We start from the raw sequence: 26,779 nt of genomic DNA, 5'->3' as shown, positions 1-26,779 counted from the left end.
TTAGTTTTTTTTTTTACATCAAAAACAGAAAAGAAGAAATACATTAAAGTTAATGGAAAGTGTTGCTGGGAGACGAGCATCCATTATCCACTTAAGGGCGATGTTGTGAGTTAATGTGTGTTTTTGTGACGTGTGTGTGTGTGTGTGTGTGTGTGTGTGTGTGTGTGTGTGTGTGTGTGTGTATCTGTGTATGTGTTGCATACAGCAGACTCACCAGCATCGTCCTGAGGATCGTCATCGTCAACGTATCTTGACACTCCCTGAAATTAACATAAAGGAAAGGTGGGTGAGCGCGGATGTAATTTGCATTGCTTAATTTTGCGATGTGTGTAGCAACAATCCCGTGTGTGTGTTTGTGAATGCAGCTGTGTGTGCATACCTGATTATTTCAGCAGCTTGCTCCGGGGTTAGGTCATCGACAGCGACGTTATTGATCTTCACGAGCTGGTCGCCGGGGACGAGCCGACCATCTGCAGGACCACCTGCACACACAAAATGTCCTCGTGTTGTCACGCCTGAGGCTGTTCAAGTGGCCCGCACTCATTCTGGAAACACCGGTGACAGACCGTAGCTTTTATTTGAGCCGTTTCCTTTCATCTCGCAGCGGTGCATAATTTTTAACCAGGAATCGAATCTAATCTCTCAGCTGAACTGTTTTTGTTTCTCCTTCTCATCATTGAACCCTTGAACCCCTTTATTCATTATCTGTCGGTCTGCTGTCAACAGAGTTGAGGAGTGAAGCTACGTTGGATGTTTACCAGCAGAGATTTACGGTCACCACCTGCTCCTCGTACGTCGATGAAACCGTCCTTTACTGTACATGTTTAACGAGGCTGGATTTATCGTCGGAGTGTCCAAATTACTCAATAAAAAGCCTGAAGTTCATCCGAAATGCTGATGCTGACTTATAAAGCTTGTAAAAAGCTGTTTATTATCTGAGAGATCTTATAGAACCATATCATCCAAACAAAGAGAGTTCACCTGCTGGTAGAAAGCAGAATGTTAAAGGGAGTTTTTCCTTCCCTTTGTGGAAAGTTTCTTCCTGTTAAAAGGGAGGTGTTTTTTTTTTTTTTTTTTTTACTTCCAACCCATAGAGGTTTTTCTTCCTGTTATAAATGAGTTTTTTCCTTTTCCGATGTCGGAGGATGTTTTTCCTGTTTTTACTTTCTGCTATCAGAAGTTTTTCTTTCTGTAAAATGGGAATTTTTCCTCTTGTTATAGAGGAGTTTTTTTCTTTCCCACTGTTGGAGGCTTTTCTTTTCTGTTAAAATTGATTTTCTTTTTCCCCCTCCCAGCTTTTGCTTGTGGAAATTGTTGAATTGTTGGGTTTCTTTCTATAATGCTGTAAACGTTACTTGACTATGATAAATGCCCTGAAATAACTTGTGTTGTGATTTATCGTTATATAAATAAAATTTTATTGAATTACTTGTGATCAAGCTTTTATAGAAAGGACGTTACACTGACATAAACTGACACTAACATTAGGAACGTTTGACATGTGTATGTCTCTGCATTTGTGAAACTGAATGCCGGGGGTGTTTCTAGTGTTTATGCTAACAGGCTGAATATTGGAAAAAATATTTTGCATGGTCTCAGTTTCTACCAAACAAATATTGAAATAAAAACTATTTAAATAATGAATCAAATTGCAATTTGAAATGGGCTCACTGGCAGCGAAACAGAAATTGTGCTTCTGATCCAAACAAGACCTCCCACCATTACCTTCCCCTATTACATGATCATCATCCTCCAACATGTTGTTTCTATCTGGTTATCCTGTAATAATTCGGATTTATTTAATCGACATATGAGATGATATTTCATGTTCCTTCCGAGCTGAACGTGGACAGATGCATGTGACACCGATCGGCCTGAAAATGCTTTTAAACAAAGGATTCGTATTTCACAGACAAGATGCTGCAGCACGTGGCTCAGACAGAGAGGACGAATCGAGCCAAGGCTCAGCGGGGCCACTAGAGACATGAGCAACAGTGTGTGTGTGTGTGTGTGTGTGTGTGTGTGTGTGTGTGTGTGTGTGTGTGTGTGTGTGTGAGACAGGCAGAAACAGATGGTGACAGAGCAAACCTGAGCCAGACAGGACAACGAGAGGTATTCTGCCCCTGGACCTCAGGGGGATTCAGATCCTCGTGCTTCTGCACCACAACAGCAAACTGCACTTCCAAATATTTATAGCATATAACATACAGTATCTATTCAAGGACTTTTGAGTAATTGATTTAGTTTGATATAAATAATATATATTTTTAAATACAAGTTATAAATGATAAATGTATTTATTTGAACAAAAAAAAATTATTCAATGCCTAAGCGACCAATGTGAAAAGGTATTCACCACACTGGATTTAATCTTTAATGTTTTTTTTTTAATGTTTAAAGGCAAATGCTTCCAATACCAGTCCTTCCAGTTTTCAATTAAAAATGGGAGATTTTTTTATGTAATTTGTGAAGTTTTAAGTGAGTTTTTTTGCCGTAAAATTGCAGGAATTAGCAAAAACGTGCAAATCAAGGACAAAAAAAAAAAAGTTGCAATAAAAAGCAATGACTTCCGGTGATAATAAACCTGCTACACATCCCAGAAATGATTGATTTATAATCTGTTTTTCTTTCTGTGTTGAATTTAGGGAACCATCACGGGGCTCAAAGTGATAAAAATTGTCTAAAAGCTGTGTATCTTTCCAGAACAGACAGTCTGTGACTGTAATATAGAAAACAAAGGCTCCATCTGCTGTCACAATAAGAGCTTTAAATGCTTTTTAAATCACATTCATTCATCATAAAAAACAAAGTTCAGTCTTTTACAGCTGGAAGTGTGGAGAAAACTCATTTAACATATTCCTCATTCCCATCATAAGGCCATATTTCCCACAAACCCCTTTTTTTTTTTTTGCAAAATTGCAAGCTCCTGCAAATATTGTGGAGATTGCTTCTATTTGCGTTTGTGTAATGTCAGTCTCTGACATTGTTGAAGAAAGATTTTGGCCCACTCGTCATATTTGAGGGTTTGTGAGCATTAACTGTTGTTTTCACAGCAGCTCATTACAGTTTGGTTTCAGACTTTGACCTTCAAAACTTACATTTTAATCCTTGAACCATACAGATGGATTTACTCTCAAACAGCGGTGACTGAACCTTTTGTGTTTACAGCATTATAACAGAGCCAACATACCCAACAATTCAACAATTTCCACGTAAGCTGCGAGAAAAAAAACTCTTCTTTAAGGGAGAAAAACCTCTGACAGAGGGAAAGAAAAACTCTCTTTTAAAAAAATCAAATACTTTGTGAAAGCACTGCATCTACGATAATGCATCTGTATCATCTACATTTGTTCTTAGATGAACAGAAAGTATTTTATTTATCGCAGTGGAGAAATTGATTCTCTGTAAATGTAATTGTTATTGAATGTACATGTGATCAAGCAGATTAATACTTTAGCGTGATGTTACAATCTGGAAACTTAATTGTTAAAATTTTAATTTCCTGTTGTCCGGGACTGATGAAGCTTTTTAAAACGCTGACACACCTTTCCGTCTCTGTAGCTGGAGACGGAGGGTGTGTGTGCCCTGAGTTATGGCTCCCAGCTGCATGCAGATCTAACCTCGTTTAAAACGTCAATCACACCCACGCACATCGGACTGGAAGAGGCTCCGGGAGTCTTGACGATGGGCACCAATGTCCAGCTTCCTCCAAATTTGTTTTGCCTGCTCGTTACGCTGAAGATGCTTCGCACACACACCCAAACACAGCCTCGGTGCCACAGAACGTTTCCTCTGTTAATGCAATTTTACGTGCATGCATGCGGTATCAGCCTCCCTGGGAGGTTTCGCTTCTGTCAGTGTGTTGTGTGCGCTGGCCGGAGGCCTGCAGTGGCCTGGCACGGGTCCACTCCCTCATCTGCTGAGGAGACTTTATGCAGAAGAAATGGACTGTTCCCTGGATAACAGGACGACAAAATGTTCTGTTCCTGAAAGAATACAATACATTTTCCCTCAGTAAGACTTATAGCACACCATAACTGATGGGAGGGTGCTCCAATCCGTCTCAGTGCACGGTAGTTTTTACTTTTGACTTATTTTTAAGCAGCTTAAACAGAGACGTAGATGGAAAAAAAAGATAGAAAATAAGTTCCTCATTTTCAGGCTATGCAGCAAAATTATTGCTCCGCTTTGATTTTTGCAGGACAGCTTCGAGGAGGGTCCCTTAGGGCATCCTGACAAGGTACTCAAACAACTCATGTTTGTCCTCCTCTTCTTCCTCCTCCTCCTCCCATTGTCGGGGACAAGTGGCACACATTCAATTTAGTGACAGACTCTGGAAATGGTCAACAGAGACCCTTGAAATGTTTCAGAAAGTCTACGGCGATGAAGCGATGAGCCGGGTGAAGTTGTTCTGACTGACGTTCACGTTTCGAGAGGGGGCGGAGCTTCACTGTCCAATACCAAAGAAGCTGCGTCAGGTCGGGAGACACAAGGTGGGTTTGCTTTGACATTGGCGGGGTTGAGTCATCGTGAATTCGTCCCCCAGAGTCAGACTGTCAACACCGAGTTCTACTGGGACCTTCTGAGGGTTGTTAGCACTGTATGAATTGTTAGCGGTTTGTTAGCTGAATGTTAACTTGAGTCCAGCCGTTTTCAACAAAATTAACTGTTAGCTTTGTTATTTCATTGTTCGCTGTTTGTAAACTTGAATTTAGCTAGTTTTTGGTGAAGTTAGCTGTTTGTTAGCTTTGTTAGTTCATTGTTGCCATTGTTTGCTTTTATTTTTACTTCAGTTTAGCTGTTTTTGAGTGAAATCAGCTTTTTGTTAGCTTTGTTAGCCGGTTGTCAGACTGTTAAGACCGAGTTCTTCTATGACGTTTTGAGGCCTTTGAGGTAAAACATTCTTTGCAACCCACCTGGATCAACAAGTACGTGGCTCTGTGGTGCAATGGACTTCTTAGTTAAACACCAAAGAAGTGATTCAAAGTTTGTGGGTTTCAGTCCCACCAGAGTCGCTGTTTAGTTAAAATCTTAGGTTCAATAGCTCTCAGAAGGTCTACGGTGATGAAGCAATGAGCCGGTCGAGGTGTTCACATTTCAAGAGGGGCGGAGCTTCGCTGTTCAAGACAAAAGTCACAGAAGAACTCAGTCAACTGTCAACACGAGCTGTAAATCAGCTTTTTGTTAGTGTTGTCAGACCGTTGAGACCGAGTTCTTCTGTGACGTCCAGCTGATCCAACTGGCATGTGGCTCTGTGGCGTAATGGATAGCGCATTGGACTTCTAGTTAAACACCAAAGAAGTGATTCAAAGGTTGTGGGTTCGAGTCCCACCAGAGTCGATGAGTAGATCTTATGTTCAATAGATCTCAGAAAGTCTACAGCGAGGAAGTCAGACTCATACAGAGTGAATGAATGGAGCTGTTTTGTTTTTGGACGAAAACACTTTAGACTTTTTGTATTGGAAGTTGTCTCTCGGACGGGATCTCTGAGGGAGAAGAAGTCTGAGTCAGTGGAGATGTACCAGCAAGACGTTGCTGCTTTTATAGCTGACACTGCAGGTTTAGGTGAGAACAAACTCGCTGATACAGACTGAAATCTCGTTCCTCCCCCTGAGCTGTCCGGCAGGAGAAGTGCTGCATTGTTTTCCAGGACAAGAGGCTTCATACGGAGTCTGGAGAATAACTATATATAAACACATGACGCAGCCTCATGGACGTTTGTAACTGTTTCTTCACACGTTTCCTGAGCCGTGTCCTACCTGGGGTGACCTCCTGCACCAGGATGGGGGTCTGGGAGGAAAGAGTGAGGCCATGAGAGTTGAGGTCCGGGTCCTGCTGGATCTGAACGTTGAAGCGGAACGGGTAGTTCCTCTGATCAGAACCGCTGGACTCGGTTGCCTTCCCATCCGCTGCAGCCCGGTCTCTGCAGGGGCGTCGGGATCAATGAATGAATACACGGCAGATGATCAAATTCAGAATCTGATTCATGAAGTTCAATGAAGACAAAGCGGAGGTTGTACCTGCTCAGAGAGTGAGACCGGCTGCCCAAGTCTCGGGACCGCCTCAGCCATCGTCCCACCACCTGCTCCACCCGGCTGGTCCTGCGGGACGGCGAGCGACTCCTGTCCTGCACCTCCATTTACCTGCCAGGGGTCAAAGGTCAAACACACAGCGGGTTAAAATTGCTTCACGTTGGGCAAAGACACGCTGCAATGAGTAGAATAGAGGTCATGGAGGGAGGACAAACCGAAGGGAAAAGAAACCCCTACCGGCTCTGAGTGACAGAAGCTGAGCTTCGGGGAAGCGGACGATTGTTCTGAGCGGAAGTGAAATGAAACGGATCGGCTTTCTCTCGCTGGTGTAGAAAGCCGAGCGGAAACACTCCCGAGGCTGCAGCCGCGTTTCGACTTTTAACGACACGGAGAAGAACGAGGGAAAGAGTTGTTTTAAAGATTCATCATGAAAGTTCTGATTGAAAATTCAAAGGTAAATAATCATTTGAGACAGAAGCGGGAACAAGACAATCATTTTACAATCTAGTGCATAAACAAGCTCCATTTAAGATGATACATAGAGTTTATTATACTCCAGAGAAGTTAAATAAAGCAGACAGTGAGATGTGATTTCTCTGCTGGCGTTGTAAGAAACAGAAAGGCACGTTTCCTTTTAAATTTTGGTCATGTGACTCACTTTTATTTTGTGACCCGGTTGATATCTCAAATGTTTACAGGGATCTATTCCCTTTTCACCTTGTTTATGTCTTTTCGGAACCGGTAAGTCTGACAAGTGGAATTACTGTCAAAGCATGTGCATAAAGCTTTACATGCACTTTGCACTACCACGCCTTTAAAATGTTTATTGCTCTATTTTATATTTGAACTCTATTTTTGGTGTTTAATTTTATGCATTTTATCTGTTCTTTAAATGCTCCTTTATATCTGTGTTTATGTGAAACACTGCGTGTCATATTCTTGCTGTAAAGCTGCACTTCTTGTATGAAAGTTGCTGTACAAATAAAGTTTATTATTATTATTATTATTATTATTATTATTATTATAGATCTTGCCTTTTCAGGCAGATAGGATGTGCATAGCTGTAAATTGAAAAGTATCTAAACCGCCATTGGTGGAATTAACTCTCCAGCTACATTACGCTGGATGACATTTATTCAAGAGTAAAGTCAGATCCTCAGTCTGTTCAAAAAAACTTCTCACACCATCTTAACCTTTTATTGTTTCCTCCATGTTGTCACATATTTATGTGTTTTCCTTGCCTTGTATTGTTTATTTGTGTGGGCATTTTGAGATGTGGGGATTTATGTATGTATTTATGTCTGTGTATTCACATTCTGGCAAAAATATAATAAATCGAAAAAAATAAAAACATATTTTTCAGGTGATGCACCAATGTGTAAAATAAATCCTGAAATCTTTCTTTTGATAAGACAATGCAAGGTGTAAAATCACACTGCAGAATACACACACACACACACACACAGACACACACACACACACACACACACACACACACACACACACACACACACACACACACCCCTCTCTGCAGTGGGACTTGTGGGTATTCGACACCATCTGAGGCCAACGATGATGTCACGCGTGTCATCATACAGACTAATTGGCTCTCATCCTGAATTATTGCTCGTCTGTTTCCTCTGAGTACCGATAAATATCGATACTAATACTTTATAATTTGTGATAACGACGTGTTTCCTTTCAGCGGCTCACCGCTGTGTTGCTGAGAGGAAGGTGGCCGTCATAAATAACCGTTGAGACGGATGTAATGGACGCCGGTCACCTCTGGTGTCTGCGGGGTTTCGTCAGACTAACGTTAGTAGAGTTTCCTCCATCTCGCTCACGACTACTACTACACACGCACACGCAGACACGCAGACACAGATGATGCAGACAGTCAGACAAAGACTGGGTCATTAGCTGATACCTGAAACCCTCCTCACATCATTAAATCCACGGAGAAACAGACACTCTTGACAGGCAGCCTGCGTGAGAGTGAATGAACGAGTGAACACAGGAATGAATTACTGATCTCTTTTGGTGCTGAATGAATCACACGGTGGGTAAAAAGAGTGGAGGGGTCATTTCACGCGGAACAAACGAGTAACTGAGCGGAACGACGAGCAGATAATCGATGAATGAAAGGGTGAAGATATGAGTGTGTGTTTGGGGGGGGGGGAGAGGGGGGGAATGAATGAGGCGGAGTGAATGAGTGAATGACCTCAGCCGGCCTGCCGCGTCCCCCAGCGAGCAGCTGCAGGAAGGAGTCTCCCCCAGACGGATGCTGCTGATGATGTTGAAGAGCATTAGCAGCATCCATTAGAGGAAACAGAGGAACGAGGGAGAGGAGGACGGAATACAGACGTGCGCGCGGTGGACGGTGATGGGTGAGGAGGAGGAGGAGGAGGAGGAGGAGGAGGGGTTAGTGATGAAGGTGCCGAGTGACACAATGAGGCAGCAGCGACTCCTGGGGGATCCTGAGTCACGAGCCCATTATCCATCCATCTGTCTGTGAACACCCCTCTTCTGTTCCTCCCTCTTCATCCTCTCTTAACTCCTCCATATCTCGTTCTACACATCTCTCCCTTCCTGTTTGCTTCGCTCACCTCTCAGGTTGCAGAGACACGAAGCAGAAGTGTACTCAGGTTTGTAAAGGATCAGAATCAAACGAGCTTTCTTTTGGAGAGTCCCCCCCCCCCCCCCCAGAACTAAACAGGTAACGTCTGAAATTACGTTTGAGTGTAGCGCTGCTGGAATGACGCTCAGACACTACTGCATTACACCCAAATACAAACTCAACACTTCCTGTATTATTTCAAATTAAAAGCCCTCATTAGAAAGAAGCTCCTCATTAATAGTACTTTTATTGTGAAACATTTGCAGGAACATGTTGTCACACTTTAGATGAATAATCCAGAGTCTGGTACTTCAATAAACAGCATGACACCGCTGTGGAGTAAACGGAGCTGCTTCAGATAGTTCTCTCTGTAGAATCGAAGTCACGCTGTTTTTCCTCTGACGTGTTCAGATCAAGCGGCAATCAACAGTGACGTTTCCCGTTGGTTTGTGAACGGCCGTTATGAATATAATATATATATCCAATTCAGATTTTGTCCGTCGCCATCTTGCTAGTTCGGAGAGGTTTGGAGCAGGAAGTGACCATATTTGGACGAGCTGGGGGAGGAGCGAGCGGTGGATCTGACTGATCTGATTGGAAACCCGACGATACTACGTCCCGCCCACCGATAGCTGCAACGTGACTGCACCACAGGCCTGTCAATCAAACAGACACGCCCCCAAAAACACGTCTTTGTGAAGCTTATTTTCTAATTAATGACGGGATTAGTTTTAGATGGACTGCCAGAAAACTAATAAAAAGGAGCGACTTTTGCTAACAACACCGAGATAACCGGTGGAGAAATTGTATTTCCTTTGTATTTCATGAGAGATGTTGAATGGGAGTCTATGGAGGCTTTTTGGATCCAACCTCTAGTGGCACTCGGTGGTATTGCAGTTTAAGACACTTCTGCATCGGCCTCATTTTTCAGACCTGGCAGCTATGAACACTTTTAATATACAGTCTGTGGTTCAGACTTAATAAAAGTCTGGATTTTGTTGTTGGTACATTTCTCGGTGAATATAAAGAAACTAAAACTCTGACATCCTGGCTTTGTGGAAGATTGACTACAATGAAGGAGGGATCGCAGCCAAATGTGTCTGCATTTCAAACACTGGGAGAAGGCCCTCATACACCTCCAATCCCCTCTAATCCCATCAACATGTTTTCCCTGCTAAGTGGCTTTGATTGACGACACTGATAAAGTACAAGGCCAGCAGTCTGATCAAATCCACACTGGTAAAAACAGCGTCGAGGACGCAAAGCTGTTCCCTTTCTGCAACCGCAGCGTTCGAGACAGGAACGTCAGCTGATTTTTTTTTTTTTTGACAAGGTGTAATATTAGAGACCTCTGGGAACTTAATACTGTATCGCTTTAACCCAACGTTCTCAAAGACGTGTCGCTTTTCTCAACACCTTTCATAAAGACTCTCGGGGCATCGATTGCTGACTCCTGGAAGGTTTGGGTTTCTCAGAGTGTAATGGTGGGATTTTAGGTATTTACTGCTTTTGTAGTCGCTGTTGTCCATGTTGGATTAGAGAGTCATGAGATTTGAAGGAAGGTCTGTGACTGGAACTTTTCCCGGGTTGAATTTTGGGATCTACACCTAAACTGCCATGTTTACACATTGGTCATCATGCACATCAACCAAGCGTCAATCAACACTTTTGACTTTTGAACCGGAAATCTACAGCCTCAAGTTTTGTATTATGTCAGTCACCACCTTGGTATTTTGGAGCCAGAAGTGACCATATTTGGACGAGCTTGGCAGTGAGTGAGCAGCGGATCACACTGATCTGATTGGAAATCTGACGATACTACGTCCCGTACACCAATAGCTGTAACCTGACTGCACCACATGCCTGTCAATCAAACACATCTTTTAAAAATCTTATTTTCGTATTAATGAGGGATTCTTTTCAGATGGACCGCCAGAATACTAATAAGGAGCGACTTTAACTAACAACACCGAGATAACTGGTGGAAAACATGTATTGACTTTGTATATCATGAGAGAAGTTGAATGGGAGTCTGTGGACCCCGAGGGTTTTTGGAGCCGACCTCTAGTGGCACTCGGTGGTATTGCAGCTTAAGGCACTTCTGCATCGGCCTGATTTTCCAGACCTGGAAGCTACGAACACTTTTATATGCAGTCTGTCGTGGGTTGATGGAATTGACTCACTTTTGTAGACAACCTTTAAAAGGCCATCTGGGGAACTGCAGTTTTTGCCACTTAATACACACCATCATATTACAAAAAAACAACAACAAAAAAAAAAAACAAAGGTACACATAACCAGGAGAACACCAATGTGCACCGTGCGCCAGCAGTAATGACGTCACTTTTAGCGTGGGGAGCATGAAGTCCTGTTTAGGTTACTTTCACAACCTCAGTTCAACTCCACAACAGACCAAAGAACAAAATGATGCTTTCACCTTTAGTTCTACTGCAGCTTCTTTTTCATTACTTTACTGTACCTTGTGTGTTTATTTATCTTCTCTAGTGGTCACCAAGAGCAAACAAAGAAAGATGCTCATGCACATTTATTAATCATGTGATAAATATAGATGGACAAACACTCCTGCACCGAAACAGACAAGTGCAACACACCTCTGATTGAACTTCTTTTCACTGTCGGATCAGAAAAACAAAATACTGATGCACGTATGTGTTACTATAGTTACCAAATATTTCCACAATCTATCGTTTGCTTATATAGACTGCTTCCTCGACTGTACCCACAATCAATACACGGACGATGTTTATTCAATAGCAGTTCCGATTTTGACTTAATGCGACAGAGATGTACTGTTACACAATGTTGTGGTTTCAGGCTGCTCTGAAACCAGAAATAAACCACACCAGAGTTCAAAGTTCAGGAACTTCATTTTTCAACCAGCTCGCTCCACACCAGACTTTGAATGACAGCCTCCACACCAACGTGAGCGACAGCAGCGGCGCTAAACAGCTCAGGTGCGAGAGAAGCTTTCACACCGACCCACTGCACCCTTGTTTGTCTTTTTGCCAAGAGAAAGATGAGAAAATCTATATCAATTGGATCTCTGCATGTCCAGTAAAGATACAGGAAGTGCTTATCTCAGGCAACAGTAGAAAAGAAAAAAGTAATAAAGATCTGCTGACGTTGCACTTTACAAAACGTACGTAGGAAAAAGTAATGATTTGCTACCTTTTCGGCTTGAATCACAATCTACACGTGACCCCTCACCAAGTGTTGAACAGGTTTTAAAAGCCTAAAAGTATTCAAAATAATCCAGAATTTATTGGTCGTTTGAAGGAACAAAGGCAAAAGAAAATCTGACATTCGGAAGTCCTCAAATTTTTTGAATTAAGTCTTGGTCATCGGCCCGATACGTTCATCTACAGCTCTGCAGGATGTGCTGCCAGATACCAGCTCTACCTGCTGACCTGCATGTTACAACACAGGGCCAATCTGGCAACCCCAGCATGCAGACAGATGTTTGGAGATACTGATGATTGTTAAAAAAAAAAAAAAATACTCCACGGAAGTCCAAAGAAATACTTTAAACTCCCAGACCCTATTTAAATAAATGATAAATGTGACATATTGTAGATTTGATGGATATGTTTACGGTCCGTTCTTCCTCACATGAATGTCTTTCTGCCACTATTCACCGTCCAACCCTCTCTGAGCCCGTTTCCTTCTCTTTCTATTAGATTACTGTTGATGAGGGAGGAATCAGATTTCTGTTTATCGCTGTGTTTGTGCTTCGACATAAATACAGAAATGGAGCTTGAAGAAATACTCCAGCATCAGAATCGTGCATCCTTATTATGGCGCAAAATATAGTTTAAAAGTTAGAGACCAAGCGTATCCATCTGTCCTGATGCTCATTGGTGTGTTATTATGTCCACCCCCACAGATTGATGGAGATGATCAGGGGAAAATTGAGTCATGTTTGAGGCTGAATTCAAAGCTTTTGACACAGTAGACAAATTACAAATAAGAGTGAAAATAACATTTTGTTTTTGTGCTTTCAAATATTTTCATTTCATTGCTATCATTTTAATTAAGTGATGATAAAACTGGCATTCATTCAGCAGCCACTTTTGGACATAATAAGACATCAGTATGTCCAAACCTATTATGTTTCCTGTGTAAATATAGTATGATGTATAATGTGCACTTAGTGTCCGATGACCAAATTTGTTCATAGTGAGTTTGAGCTGTACAATTAATCACAATCTATATTCATGTCTCTCTGCGGTCTCCTTTTTAAATGACTACAATTCCGACACATTTTCATTCAGCTACATCAAAACAAGCGCTCCATCTCTCAAATCAACCAATCACAGCACAGCGTTACACCACGTGATGCAGAACCAGCATAAACCAAACTGATAAATATGACGCAATCTTCTGTCATGTTCTTCGGTGATGATAAATCATCTGAAGTCTGTAGTTTCTAAACATTTTGAGTCATGAGTGTCTTATTAGACTTAGTAGAAACATTTAACTGATTCAATTGATCTGAAATTTACAAGATGTCCTTGATTAATCTCAATATTTAAATTTAAATATTTTACTAGAATATCTCATTCAGTATCAGGCTCAATCATATTTTTTATATATTTTTTTGTCTTCTGTTTTAGGTAAATACAAATAATTTATAACTAACATTTAAAAAAAAAAATTAATCGTGATATATTCATGATCTCGATTCTAATCCCATCCCCCCCCAAAAAAAATTCATTCACGGATTTTCATTTTATCCATAATTGTGCAGCTCTACAGTGACTTTACAAAATGACAAATTTACTGCAGATGTTTTTTTTGCCCCACGAAATCTTACTGTGCTCAAATTGACAAGAGCGGGTAAAGCTGATGCTCTATGCTCCTCTTTACAGTTCTTTACAGTCATTAGGGCCAGCTGACACAAACCTACTTAAAAATATAATTATAAAATGAGCACAGCTGGTTCATCTCTAACTTTAAACTAACTACATGATTCAGACTCTATGAGAAGAAAAACTTCTCTGCTCATGCGCTAAGTTTTTCCTCACACCTCCTCTCCTGAATTGCCTCTATTTTTACCAAACATAATGTTGCATAAAAATAAAAACTTTGTGAGTTTTATCATTGACACAAACTGGCTCAAAGAAAGTGACAAAGAAGGAAATCCACCCAGGAGATTTACTTAGATCAAGTTTATAAAATGATATGAACTGACAATGGAGTGTGGAAGTCAGCAGTATCAGGGAGGATGGGTGTGTGTGTGTGTGTGTGTGTGTGTGTGTGTGTGTGTGTGTGTGTGTGTGTGTGTGTGTGTGTTTGCACCTTTAACAGCTCCACAGCACCGGTCACACACACACACACACACACACACACACACACACACCAAGAAACAGTAACAGACTGGGACTACCGCCGCAGGGGCTTCACGATAGTACAGATAATAATATAAAATAAATAACACGGTAATCAGGTGACAGTTTGTTCAGATAGGAATTCAGTCCAGCTTCGTTTCAGGTAGCACGTGTCTCTTCTAAGGCTGCTGCAGGAAACACAAATCTGTGCCAGAAATGTTTGCTTTTTTTTCTGACTGTTGGGACTCGAGCTGGGCAATGTAACAAATGCTGCAGAGAGAGACACACACACACACACACACACACACACACACACACACACACACACACACACACATACACACACACACACACACACACACACACACACACACACACACAAGCTGACTAATGGGGCTGCAGCAGCACTTACAGCCTTTTCCCCCACTGCTCACACTCTCGTGTACATTTATTCATTCACTTTGTCATCTCTCCTCCCTTTTCTCCATATTCTTCCCTCGTCCCCTCTTTAATGATATATTCTTTAGTTCAGTGAAGCTGATGCTACTTTATTCCTCCTTCCCCCCCCCCCCCCCCCCACCCATCCCTTTCTCCCCCCCCCACATCCCGAGCCCTGTTGTTGTAATAACGCTGCAGCGACGGACGACCGAAAGCAGTAAAGCGGGCAGTAAAACACTGAAAAGGTGGGTCGGATTAAAAATGACGTGCATCTTATTCAATTTAATGGATATTAAATCAAAATAGGTCAATTTTAAAATCATACTTCAATCAGTCAACCTTCAGATAATCAATTTATATTCATCCACAAAAAAAATCGAACAGTAAACACTCAGGTGACCTACAAATTAACTTTAAAATGTGCACCTAGGAGCCGGATTTGTGACATCGCAAATACTTGTAACTCACACCGGTGCGATGTGGAAACTTGACGCCTGCACTGTACAAACACTGAGTCTGAGAGTAAAGTAGGAGACCTTTTGTATTTAACTTTTTGAGTGAAACTGTTTTGCACTTTTAAAGATTTGGGATTTTCAAATAAGGAGAGGAAGCACTGATGTAATTTTAGGAAATTCTAACCAGGTAAATAAAGAATAATATTTTGTGTCTGATGTTATTTTTCATGAAAAAGTTTAAACGTGGCTTGAAGGGAGAATTAATGACTTCCACGCTGTGGTAGAAATAATTTATCTATTAAGCTTAATTTATTTTTATGGTTTGTATTAAATGTAGTATTAAATGTTAGCGTGATGGACTAAGATTTTTGAATATGATAAATAAGGAATGTGCAAAACATCATCTTTAGCATTGTGGCGCTGGTCGCTGTAATCCTGTACACGCTGTGCGTACTGTACGTTTTCGATGGGCCTTATTTTTCAGATCTGGAAGCTACAAACACTTTTATATGAAGTCTGTGTTTGTAACAGTGGTTTCACGGGGGGAGAACTTAAACCGGTAAAATCATAAGCTGACCACGGATGATGCATATCATGAAATAAAGGACTATTGGCCCTCTGGTTGTGTTTACATCATAGACTGTATATAAACGTGTTCGTGGCTTCCGGCTCTGAAAAATAAGGCCGATGTAGAAGTGCCTTAAGCTTCAATACCACCGAGTAACACTAAAGGTCGGCTCCAAAAAGCCTCCATAGACTCCCATTCAACTTCTCATACAGGAAATTCGTGGAGAAATTCTATTGACTGAGAATTTTATATCATTCACTAAATTGTTTTCTGGCGGTACATCTGAAAATAATCCCGTCATTAATTATAAAATAAGCCTCAAAAAGATGTGTTTTTGGGGGCGTGTCTGTTTGATTGACAGGCCTGCGGTGCAGTCAGGTTGCATCTATCGGTGGGCGGGACGTAGCATCGTCAGGTTTCTGATCAGATCGGTCAGATCCACCGCTGGCTCCTCCCCCAGCTCGTCCAAATACGGTCACTTCCTGCTCCAAACCGCTCCGAACTAGCAAAGATGGCGACGGACAGAATCTGAACTGGAGGCTTCATAACGGACGTTCCCAAACCAACGGGGTGACGTCACTGCCGGTTGCCGCTTGGACGAGACAGAGCTCACGGTCTTAGTACGATAAAGGAAAACGCAACGCAATAATATGCATCATGACTTATTAAAACATTAATACCTCACGTTGCTATCGAGCGTTTTCGTCGCCTACACGCAGGAACACTGTCGTGAATCCTCCCGTCTTCCCCTCAAACATCCTCCCTGTCGTTTGTCAGGTAAATTATCCGCAAGTGTACGTCGGGTGTCGTTTATGTTGGAACATGCATTACTTACAACTTGTGCATGAAGCTCTGAATGCACACACACACAGACACACACACACACAGAGACACGGAGGAGACAAACGGGATTAGACAGGGCGTCTGCAGGCGATGACAGGAAGTTTGTGCGTCATTCCCGCTGAGCCAGATTAGACGGAGCTTCATCGTCACCGACCGTACAGCTCCGTTTAGGGCAACAGACGCACGCCGTTCCACCGCTCACTCCCCCTCTCGCTGTCTCCGTCTGTCTCACTCTCTACGGAGACGGACTCGCACCCACCTGCTCTCTGCCCTGCCGATCAGGGCTCCATGAAGGCGCCGCTTACAGTCCCGCTCCGCTCTCTGCTCCTCCATCACTCCTCTGAAGAAGACCGGGGTGACGCGTCTTCATCTCCTGAGGACAGACACAACGTCAGAATTAAAGAGTTAGACGACAATTATACCAACGGTGACTCTTCCTCACGTGATTTTAACATGAGAAAAGAGGGTAAAAGCTGCGACGACGACCGGGGGGGGGGGGGTGAACAATGGAGGGAAGCTTCAGTAAAATCAGTGATCGTCAAGAGGGAGGAAGAGGAGGAGAAGACAAAAAAAAAACAGACACTTTCACCATCAGGAGAGTTCGATCGAGGGCCGAAGCCGGGGTGGACGAAAAGACGGCAAAGTGAGTCGTCGACGGAGGCGGGCGGACGGAGAGACGGACGAGGCGAAGAAGGACAGCAGGGCTCCATCGCAGCAGGATGGGCCCGGCCTGCCTGGGCTGCCTGTGCTGTTTGTGGAGTCCCACTTACCCCTGCTCTGCTCCAAACACCATCCATATTTAATGAGGCCTTTACAAAGCCCTGGGAAAAAGAGATGCTGGGAACTCTTCTGTCCTCCCTCCCTCCCCCCTCCCTCCCACCGCCGCCTCCCCGCCACTCAAACTCTCCTTCCTCGGGACTTTTTTTCCTCTTTCATAATTCCAACTCTTTGCCCCTCGTCTCACGCGGTTCTCTCCCTCTGAGATCATCTTCAGATGTTTCTGAACATCGATTGTCCTCCCAAACTAACAACCTGCAGCTCAGCGTTCACAAGAAGCCCGACTGCTTCGTCTTTTCCTTAAAAAAAACAAGAACAGAGAATTAGCCGTGTTCTCTCGACCGTAACGAAGCAGCGTGCACGTTCAGCTGTTTCGTTTCCTTCTCGTGCACGCTCACATTTAAAAACAAACGGAGCCCCTCCTGTGTGTGTTTGTTTCTTTGTGTGCACGTGTGGCGATATGTTTGATTTGATGAGTGAATGCATGTTCTTATTGTGCGAGTTAGCAGCTGGATGATTGTGTGTATGTGCGTGCGTGTGCGTGTGTGTGTGCGTGTGTTTGTGTGTGTGTGTGTGTGTGCATGTCAGACAGAGTGCTGCGTGCATCAATAATGTATCTAGATAATGCAGCCGCTTCACTCTACCAACAACTAACAGGCATACCGACGCACACGGAGGAGGACATGACGAGGAGGGGGAGGAGGAGGAGGAGGAGGAGGAGGACGAGGAGGAAACACATGAGGTTGCAAAGAAGGGAAAGATGAGAAAGGGAAATGTGAGCGACGCGATGAGAGATCATGAGGAAGAGGACACGACGGGTACCGAAAGAAACCTAAAGAACGTATGTCGACGCGGTGTTTTAAATTATACGTTCAAATGAATTCAGGGAACCAGCTTTTAGATTCTTTTTAGGTTTCAGTTTCAGACAAGATGGTCAATAAATAATCTTAATTTAAGGGAAACCTATTTAGAGAGGTTGTTCCCACCCACTGGTTTGTGAACTTCTGTTTTTGAGCCTTCAATCTGGCGGTTTAGCCGTCGCCATCTTGTTTTTTTTGGTGCCAGATGTGCCCATATTTGGACCGGGTGGCCCAAATCCCAAAGTACACCCTGAAGCCTGCGTGAAGGCCTTGACGGACGTCACACGTGTGCAGCATAGTGTTCGAGTGTTTGAGTTCATGAAATGGTATAAAAAAGGCAAAATGGGACGCTCCATCAGGACATCGCACCATGCCTGCATCGCCATTGGAAAAGAAGAAAACGCCACATCTCCAGAAAAGAAAAAGAATAAATGAATGATAAAAAAATGTAAAAAATAAAGAACTGTACAAACGTGCGTTAAATAACCACAGCAGCAGCGGCGGGTTCTGTCACTTCCAGATAACATCATCCGCGTTTGGTTTTGTTTACATTTTATAGGCGGCGGGGACAACCACGTTGTTCTTACCCACAATCCTCTGCAGCAGAAGCTACATCACATCAACTGAGCCACCAAGACGGCTGGCGTCGCTAATGCTCCGCCCACAAAAGGAAGAAAAAGAAGAAGAAGAAGAGGCATTAAAAGGAAGCGTACTCGTTCCAAATCACATCCTTTTTTCTTTTTACTTCAAACGTCGCGCTACGGATTGTGTCGTATACGACCAAGAGGGTCAAAGGTCAAGGCGCATTTTTATGACGAAGGAGGATCGTTTGTAAAATCAGACTTTAAAAACATCCCTCTCATTTCTGCGTCTTCAGACACAAACCTTCAGCTTCAAGTCAAACTTGAACTGTCGAGGCTCCACAGTTTTGTGAACGCAGCTCGACACTGTTCAACCAACTTCTTTATTAAATGACTTCGGAGCCCTGCAAACCCTCACAGGTGTGTTTAATTATGGCGGCTGACTGAACGTCTTCAGAGGTTGAACCGAGTCGGAATTACATGAGGTCACTGAACAACGAGAACAATGATGAAGGTATAATTCATTCCACTCAATAAAACTAACAGGAAAGTGAAGTTAAATTAAGCTGAGTCAGTCCCACACAGTCCGAAGAAGAAAACAAAACGATTGAAATTACCTGCCTGGCCACTAACAACCCCGAAATAACTCGTGGTGAAATTTTAAAGAACATGAATTAAGGCCTGTCAATCAAACAGACCAACAGACCCAGACATACTGCATTTTGAGGCCTTATATCTTATTAATGACAGTATTATTTTCAGATGGATCACCAGAAAACTAATAAGAAGGAGTGACTTTTGTGAACGACGCCATGAGAACTCGTGGAAAACATTGAATGACTTTGTATTTCCATTCAAAGAAGTTGAATGGGAGTCTATGGAGCCGGAGGCTTTTTGTAGCCGGCCTCTAGTGGCACTCGCTGGTATTGCAGCTTCAGGCACTTCTGCGTCGGCCTCATTTTCAGACCCGGAAGCTACGAAGACTTTTATATACAGTCTGTGGTTAAGTCTTTGTGGCATTTGTCCCGCCCCTCCTTCTCTGTGATTGGACGGCTGGGTAAAAAGTGACAGCGTAGAGCAAAGCGTTTTAAACAAAGTTGAAAAATTTTCAACTTTTGGCAATTAGAAAAAAAAAAAGGTTAAAGCGTTCAGTGCAGATTTTACACTCAGCGCCTCGTCACACTGCTGCCGTTAAAAATAAATAAATATATATATATGTTGCAGTCAGGGGAAAAGACTTTGGTGAACACGGTCCCTGACGCTGGGAACTATCTAATGTCAATGAACTTTATAAACTAATAGTTTTTAAAATATCTTTATGAAAGCAACTAATCAGGCAGTGAAAACACCTGTGTGTCGGTGTGTAAGGGTTTCACACTCCAGACAACAGCAGTTAAATGTAGGTCTAAATTTTTAATCTACAATGCTCAGAGCTAAACTGACCACAGCGTTAAGTTCATCCGCTCAGCTGCTTTTGTAACGGCTTCCGAAAACACACTTTTCCTGGTTAAGACTGGATTAAAGAGTAGAAAAGAACATGTAGGTAGAGTTGGATGTTTTCCTCCCGCTAATCGTATCTGTCAATCAAAGAACGTCCAATCACTAATTTCCACCTTAAAGCGAACCTTTAACAATAATCTCAACATTACTCACCACAGAAATACCGACGCCTTATGGTTGGTGTTTTTAATTTGTTCTCAGAAATCACGGTTTGGACTAAATTACCCAGAAGCCTCAGCAGCAGCAGATAAGGCTGAGCAGATGTTAGGCGGAGCCAAAAAGATCCGGCACAAAACACGCCATGTCTGCACAGCGGGAGGGAATCATCCCTCTCTGGATACTCACTTCAAATTAAATCTTGCAGTGAAATAAAGTACTTTAAACGCACCATTTAATGTATTTATTTCCTCATATTTCTGTTGATAAAGTTTCACCCGCTTTAAATCCTGTATTCCATAAATACAAACCTCCTCACTTCCTGTGCCCTTTGATTAGAAGTCTTTACGTTTTGACAGCAAAAGTGAAAGCTGAATTGAAACTGTGACATAATATTGTTATAAAATAATATATAAATGTATATACAATATAATATAATATATATATATATATATATATATAAATATATGCTTCGGTTTGATTATGCTTTCAGTAACGGTTTAATTTCTTTGAGTTTTCTTCCTCTCTCCGCTTGAACCTGAAGAATCACATGTACTCTTCAAAGGGAAGCAGAGACTGCACAATCCAATTAGCAGTTCACAGCGCAGACACACACACACACACACACACACGCACACGCACACACACACACACACACACACACACAATGCTGGTGACGTAAAGACCTTTTAATTGACGCAGACAGCGGGTGGTTTGTGCCACGGAGTGAACTCGTGTGTGGCTCGTAAGTCCCACATGCAGCAGGTGAACCAGAGTTAGTTATTAGTCATCAGGAGAGCGTGGAAGATAAAACAACCTCCATAATTACCGTGAGCGAAGTTTCTTCTCCCCGATAAACACCACGAGTAATTTCCAACGAAGGTATCCGTTCTGGATTTGGGGCAGCACTCTGCGCAATCACCCAATTAACCTTTGACCGCCGACATCTCAGCTCCTACCGAAATTCACCCGCCAGTAAAAGTATGCAACAGCCGATACGAGGGTGGATGAAGGTGTCCGAGATCGCGAATGATGTAAATTTCGTTGCTTTGTCAAAACCAGCACGGGAGAAACATCCGATTTTGGATCGAAATCTGGAAATGGTCAATTTCACCCTTGACATTTTTCAGAAAGTCTACGGCGATGAAGCAACGAGCGAGGTGTTCTGAGTGACATTCAGGTTTCGAGAGGGGCGGAGCTTCACTGTCCAAGACCGAAGAAGGCGCGTCAGGTCGGGAGACACCAGGTGTCAACACCAAGTTCTACTGTTAGCATTGTTAGCGGTTCGTTAGCTGGACGTTAACTCGAGTTTAGCTTGTTTTTGGCGAAGTTAACTGTTAGCTTTGTTAGTTCATCGTTCGCCGTTTGTAAACTTGAATTTAGCTAGTTTTTGGTAAAGCTAGCTGTTCGTTAGCTTTGTTAGTTCATTGTTGCCATCGTTTGCCGTTTTTCGACTTCAGTTTCGCTGCTTTTTTGTAAAATCAGCTTTTTGTTAGCCGGTTGTCAGAGCGTTAAGACCGAGTTCTTCTGTGACGTCCAGCCCAACCGACAGGCACGTGGCTCTGTGGCGCAACGGATAGCGCATTGGACTTCTAGTTGACCGCTGGAGAAGTGATTCAAAGGTTGTGGGTTCGAGTCCCACCAGAGTCGATGTTTAGTCATAATCTTAGATTTAACCGATGTCGATGAGCCGGGCGAGATGTTCTGAGTTCACGTTTCAAGAGGGGGGGCGGAGCTTCACTGTCCAAGACTGAAGAAGTCGCGTCAGGTCGAGAGACAGCAGGTGGGATTTCTTTGACTTTGGCGGTGGTTGTGTCACCGTGAATTCGTCCCCCAGAGTCAGACTGTCAACACCGAGTTCTACTGGGACCGTCTGAGGGTTGTTAGCACTGTTATCTGGTTGTTAGTTCAAGTATAGCTGCCTCCCTCAGAGAAACAAATTATTGGGGCTGTTCCCCAATAATCTGCTCAAGTTTCAGGCGCGTAAAATCACCGACTCACCCGGACCAACGCTCACAAACACGTGGAACTCGGGTGTTGATTTTGATCGAGCGATGAAACTCAAGTATTCACTTACGAAGGTTCTCTGCGCATCACTGTACTGTGAATCGTTTGCTTGAAACAGGAGCAGTCTCTGAACTTATCGATCCACCTTTGTACGTGTAGCAGAACATTTGCTTCAATGCATTGTTTCTGTTGCCTTCTTAATAAATATTAAACATTGGCTAGAGAGAGAATCAAATTATTGACATTGAAAATAAATGATACTTTGGAGACATGAATCTATTTTTGGCCACAGGACCAGTCTCCCCTTCAGCACAAAGTTTAGAGATATTTCTGCATAACTGAGCGAAGGCTCAGATGATCTCATTAGTTGATTCACATTTCAATGCAATTTATAGTAAGTGTTGAGAGTCGGGGGAACAGGAAGTTGGCTTTGAGTCAGAAGGCACATTTGTCTTCGATCTCCACTGTCAATGAACTAAATGAGTGCTTATGGTAGATGTGAAAATAGAATACGAGGTGGGATTGCTGCAAACCCGGTTTCTATTTGTTCTATTCACACGTGTTTTAGCGAATTGTTCAGTTTTCTTAATGAGACTGAGACAAACAGACAATGACTTTATCGCTGAGCAGGATAATTGATCCTCTGACATGTCGGCAATTAGACCTGCTCTGGTGCTTACTCTGGAATTAGCCTTGTGCAATCTAATTATAGATCTTGACATGTTCACAAATGTATAAAAAAAAAATTCTCTGAATAATAATTTGTGTCTTTATGTCTTTTTTTTTTCTATAAGAAGGTTCAATTACCTGGTTGGAAATTCTTGCGCCTAATTTTTCAATGGAAAATCCAGAGTCTATGAATATACAAATATTTTCAATTTCAAAAGCTTATATCATTTCGTACAATATATCTGCTTCACTCAGAGTTAACTCTCAATGTGTGTGCAACTCAGGCTCCCATTTGTTTAAGACAGTAAGTAAATGTATCTGTATAGCACCTTTCCAGAGCATAAATCGCAAAGTGCTTCACGATGAAGGGACAAAAGAACAAAATAAGACCAGAAATAATAACAGAACAAAAAAAACAACAAGTCTAAACAAATGGGTCTTGGGCTGATTTTTTTTTTTTAAATGTGTCAACAGAGTCCATAAATCTAAAGTCCAAAGTGACAACTTGAGATGGGTCACAATTTTCAAGCATTCAAATAGTCATTAAAATATATATTTTTTTAAATCAGTAAATGCGACTGTAGTTCTTCCTTATTTCCCTTTTTTCTTTACCTGCGCCTGGTTGTAATGTGTTACTCTCATCAGAAGGTAGCAGTAATGCACCTAAAAGCAAACTATGCATGCTGCGTTCAAATGTTGTCGTATTTACAGTGTACATGAGAAGAGTCCGTATGAACGGCGCCCTCTTGTGGCATTCACGAGGTCAGAACTCTAAATATTCTAAAAGCCTGGAGTTCACGAGTTGTGATGTGTTTGCTGACGTTTACAGAAAGGTCAGAGGTCGTGGAAGTTCATGTTTGGTTGGTTCAGCTAATATATTGTAATTTTAGTCACGTAGAGTTTGTCTCTATAACTTGGATAATAGTCTACGTCAGAGGAAAATGTTGATCTTCCCGACAACCTCCTCTTTTCCCTCTGTGACTTTGCATTTCGGGCATGACGTTACCCTTCTGTTAGCTTGATAAACCGTTACCCTCTGTGGCTTCTAGACACCCTCCAAAACTGACGTAGGTTTCAGATTAGAAATGTTTGTTACACTCTTGAGGTTTCATATCACGCCGAGTTTCCCAGAATCTTACTGAGGCCCAGCAGTAAAAGACAGTCAACTGAATCAGCAGGCTGGAATGAGTTTATGGTCTGTCTCGGTCCTATGAGAACTGATAGACGGCCTCCGATGGGCCCAGCTGCACTTAAAAGCGCTTAAAGAACTATTTCTGCTGTCGTCGGAAAACCCTTTAATCAGGTGTTTCAGTCTGAAGCCAAACTGGCTGAAAGTGCTGTCTGCGTACGACAAAGGAGATTAGGGTTGACCTAAAACCTCTTAGACCCCGTTAGAGCAGACTCTCCGAGGTTTCCTGATTGAACCGCTCTGCTGTTAAGAAGTCGGAGAAAAGCTGGAGACTCCTTCTGCTTCTAATTTGTAGTCACTTTTACGGTCTCAGATGTTTGCAGAAGCTTTTCAAAAAAGGGGATTTAACTCTTACAATATTTTTAAAGTAGCCCAAGTATAGCTCAATGTGAAGTCAGACATTGAATTATGGGGTCAAGAGTTCAACGCGTGACATTTATGGTATTTTGGGGGAAATACAATTTGACTCTGGGTGTAAAGCTTTAGGGTTCTGACTGTCAAGAGGAAGCTGAGGGAGAATACATTGGGGACTAAAGCTGTGTGTGAGTGCACGGTCTCATGTCAAACGCTGTTTCTAACGTTGAAAAGTCCCACACAACTCCACGATAATTAGTAAAACTGCGGCGCCACCGGGGCCTTTGAAGCATCCATCCTTTTTTCTTTTTTTTTTTGTGTCTAAACATGTACAGGCAGAAGTGTGTGTGTGTGTGTGTGTGTGTGCGTGTACGTGCGCGCGCGCGCGGGCCTGCGTGCGTTTGTTACGTACAAAGTGGGTTGACAGACACACCCGAGTGTTTCACTCAGTATTAAACTTGACAAATACGAAGCATCAAAAATGTAGCCGAGCCTAAAAATAACATCATACATTAGTAAAGCCTGGGAGGGCCTTCAAACACACAGCCGGCCTCGTATTCTTCTTCTGCCTCTGTTTCAGCTCTTGAGTGTGTCAGGGGCTTCTGCTGTGTGTGCACGAAACACGGGGGATACACACACACACACACACACACACACACACACACACATGTGCACATCAACATGATACAGCGGCAGCCGCACAACGACTGAGGCGTGATACGGCACAAAAACAGCACAGACGCAGGAGTGTGTTTGTGCACGGTCCTGGTTACTGTGATGCACTGGTAAAACATATTCACGCAGACACAGGTACTATCAGTCCATTCATCAATTCTTTAGCAGCAGTTGAATTAGAAAATGTCTGAGTCACTCGCTCTTGGGAGCAGTCTGGTCTCTGTGATGTAATGTGGGAGCAGTATGACGGGACCACCACCTCCCAGACACCTCCGCGCACCGGTCCAGGTCTCAGACTCCCACGAAGCTTGAAAATAAATAAATAAATAAATAAATATCCCTTTTATCGACCTGCCTTCTTCACGTGCAGCCCTCCCTTCATCATCTGACCGAGACCGGACTTGAGGTACAAAAATCGTGAACGGGTGGCAGCTTTCACCTGCACACTCCAAACTGGGCAGAGCACGAGCTGCTTTATTTTTTTTTTTTATTGTTTTTTGTAATTGTCTAAATGTTAAGATGTCAATCAGGAAATAAATTAAAAACATGAAGCTTTAACTGTTTATTTTTTTTGCTTAAGATACAAACAAGCTAACAGCTGGTGGAATAACACGGACTTTTTTTTGTTGGTTTTTTTTTTTGCACATAAATTTACGCTGTTTTCGGTAAAACAAATGTCGACCCACATCACCGTCATTTGCATCGCGAGCTCGCAGCGACTCACCGAAGGAAAACAAACATAATTTGGATTGACAGGAATCTATTTTTTGGGGGGAGCTTCACGTCTGCTCGGTTATTCGGTCCGGTTTGGCTGTATGTGGCGGTGAGGTGTAAAGACCTTACCTAACCGAGTAGCGGGTTTCTCCCTCTCTAATCCGCTCCTGAGCGCAGGGCGGGCCGTCCCGACCGTCCTGGATGTGGAGCAACTTCGAAAAGCGCCGCAACAAAAAAAAAAAACAACAAAAAATAAATAAATAAAAGCGAAAAGCGCCGCACCTTCCCGAGAGAGTGAAGAAGTCCGTTAATCCAGAACACCTGGGCGGCGCGAGGAACCACAATATATACCGAAGAGGTGCGTTTGATAAAGTCCCCGGGGCAGGTGAAGCGCGTGAGATGCGGACGGCTGAGGCGCACGCGGCTTAAACGACGGTAATCTCACTCACTCAACACTCCCACCTCTCTCTCTCTCTCTCTCTCGCGCTCTCTCTCTCGCTCTCTCTCGCTCTCTCTCTCTGTCTCTCTCTCTATGTGTGTGCGTTTCTCTCTCTTACACACACACACACACACACACACACACACACACGCACGCACAAAGTTTGAATTGTGATGCCGGGCTGCTGCGCGCGACACAGCCTTGAGAGAAAAAAACAAACAGTGGAGAATGGAGACAGGGCGCGTGCTCCTTGTTGTTTGCACACCTGCGTGTCGCGTGCGTGTTTTCTACTACAATACGAACGGACCTGAATGGGATGGAGAATTCCCGCGCTTCAAAACAGCAGCAGGGAGAGGGACTCACATCACAGCAGACATTTCTGTGAATTCATATCTTGTTTTTGTAAAGAACTGAAATGTGAAACACCATAAACAGAAAATATTGGAATGAAGTGGCAACGATAACTACACACAGACTGATAAAGGGTTTCTGTCGCCCCCTCGTGGCCGTTCACTGCTATTCACTGCTAATACAGTATTATAACAGTGGTGTTAGAA

General features: G+C 42.9%; 1 protein-coding gene and 2 non-coding genes across 5 annotated transcripts in view; 2 read left to right on the top strand and 1 right to left on the bottom strand.

The window, feature by feature from the left end:
• LOC138208986 (uncharacterized) overlaps positions 1 to 26,207 on the bottom strand; it is a 43,838-nt gene extending 17,631 nt beyond the window's left edge. Inside the window, exons 1-7 of one of the 3 annotated variants that reach the window (XM_069167274.1) lie at positions 25,913 to 25,939; positions 18,526 to 18,587; positions 16,561 to 16,674; positions 6,021 to 6,143; positions 5,760 to 5,923; positions 380 to 482; positions 215 to 260 (exon numbers count right to left, since the gene is read on the bottom strand). In XM_069167274.1, coding sequence (XP_069023375.1) covers positions 215 to 260; positions 380 to 482; positions 5,760 to 5,923; positions 6,021 to 6,139 — 432 coding nt within the window. In that variant the 5' untranslated portion in view covers positions 6,140 to 6,143; positions 16,561 to 16,674; positions 18,526 to 18,587; positions 25,913 to 25,939. Of the gene's footprint in view, positions 1 to 214; positions 261 to 379; positions 483 to 5,759; positions 5,924 to 6,020; positions 6,144 to 16,560; positions 16,675 to 18,525; positions 18,588 to 21,004; positions 25,377 to 25,912 lie in introns of all 3 variants that reach the window. The other 2 variants (XM_069167276.1, XM_069167275.1) reach the window with 2 other exon arrangements.
• trnar-ucu (transfer RNA arginine (anticodon UCU)) lies at positions 5,249 to 5,340 on the top strand. Its single transcript is given in 2 exon segments — positions 5,249 to 5,285; positions 5,305 to 5,340. It is a non-coding gene; the product is annotated as a tRNA-Arg (tRNA).
• trnar-ucu (transfer RNA arginine (anticodon UCU)) lies at positions 21,734 to 21,825 on the top strand. The gene is given in 2 exon segments: positions 21,734 to 21,770; positions 21,790 to 21,825. It is a non-coding gene; the product is annotated as a tRNA-Arg (tRNA).
• Positions 26,208 to 26,779: the final 572 nt, after the last annotated feature.

The sequence above is a fragment of the Embiotoca jacksoni genome, unplaced genomic scaffold (assembly GCF_022577435.1).
Source record: "Embiotoca jacksoni isolate LCO1_2020_lvr unplaced genomic scaffold, fEmbJac1.0.p SCAF_4, whole genome shotgun sequence".
Taxonomy (NCBI): Eukaryota; Metazoa; Chordata; class Actinopteri; family Embiotocidae; genus Embiotoca; species Embiotoca jacksoni.
This window is presented reverse-complemented; position numbering and strand designations above follow the sequence as displayed.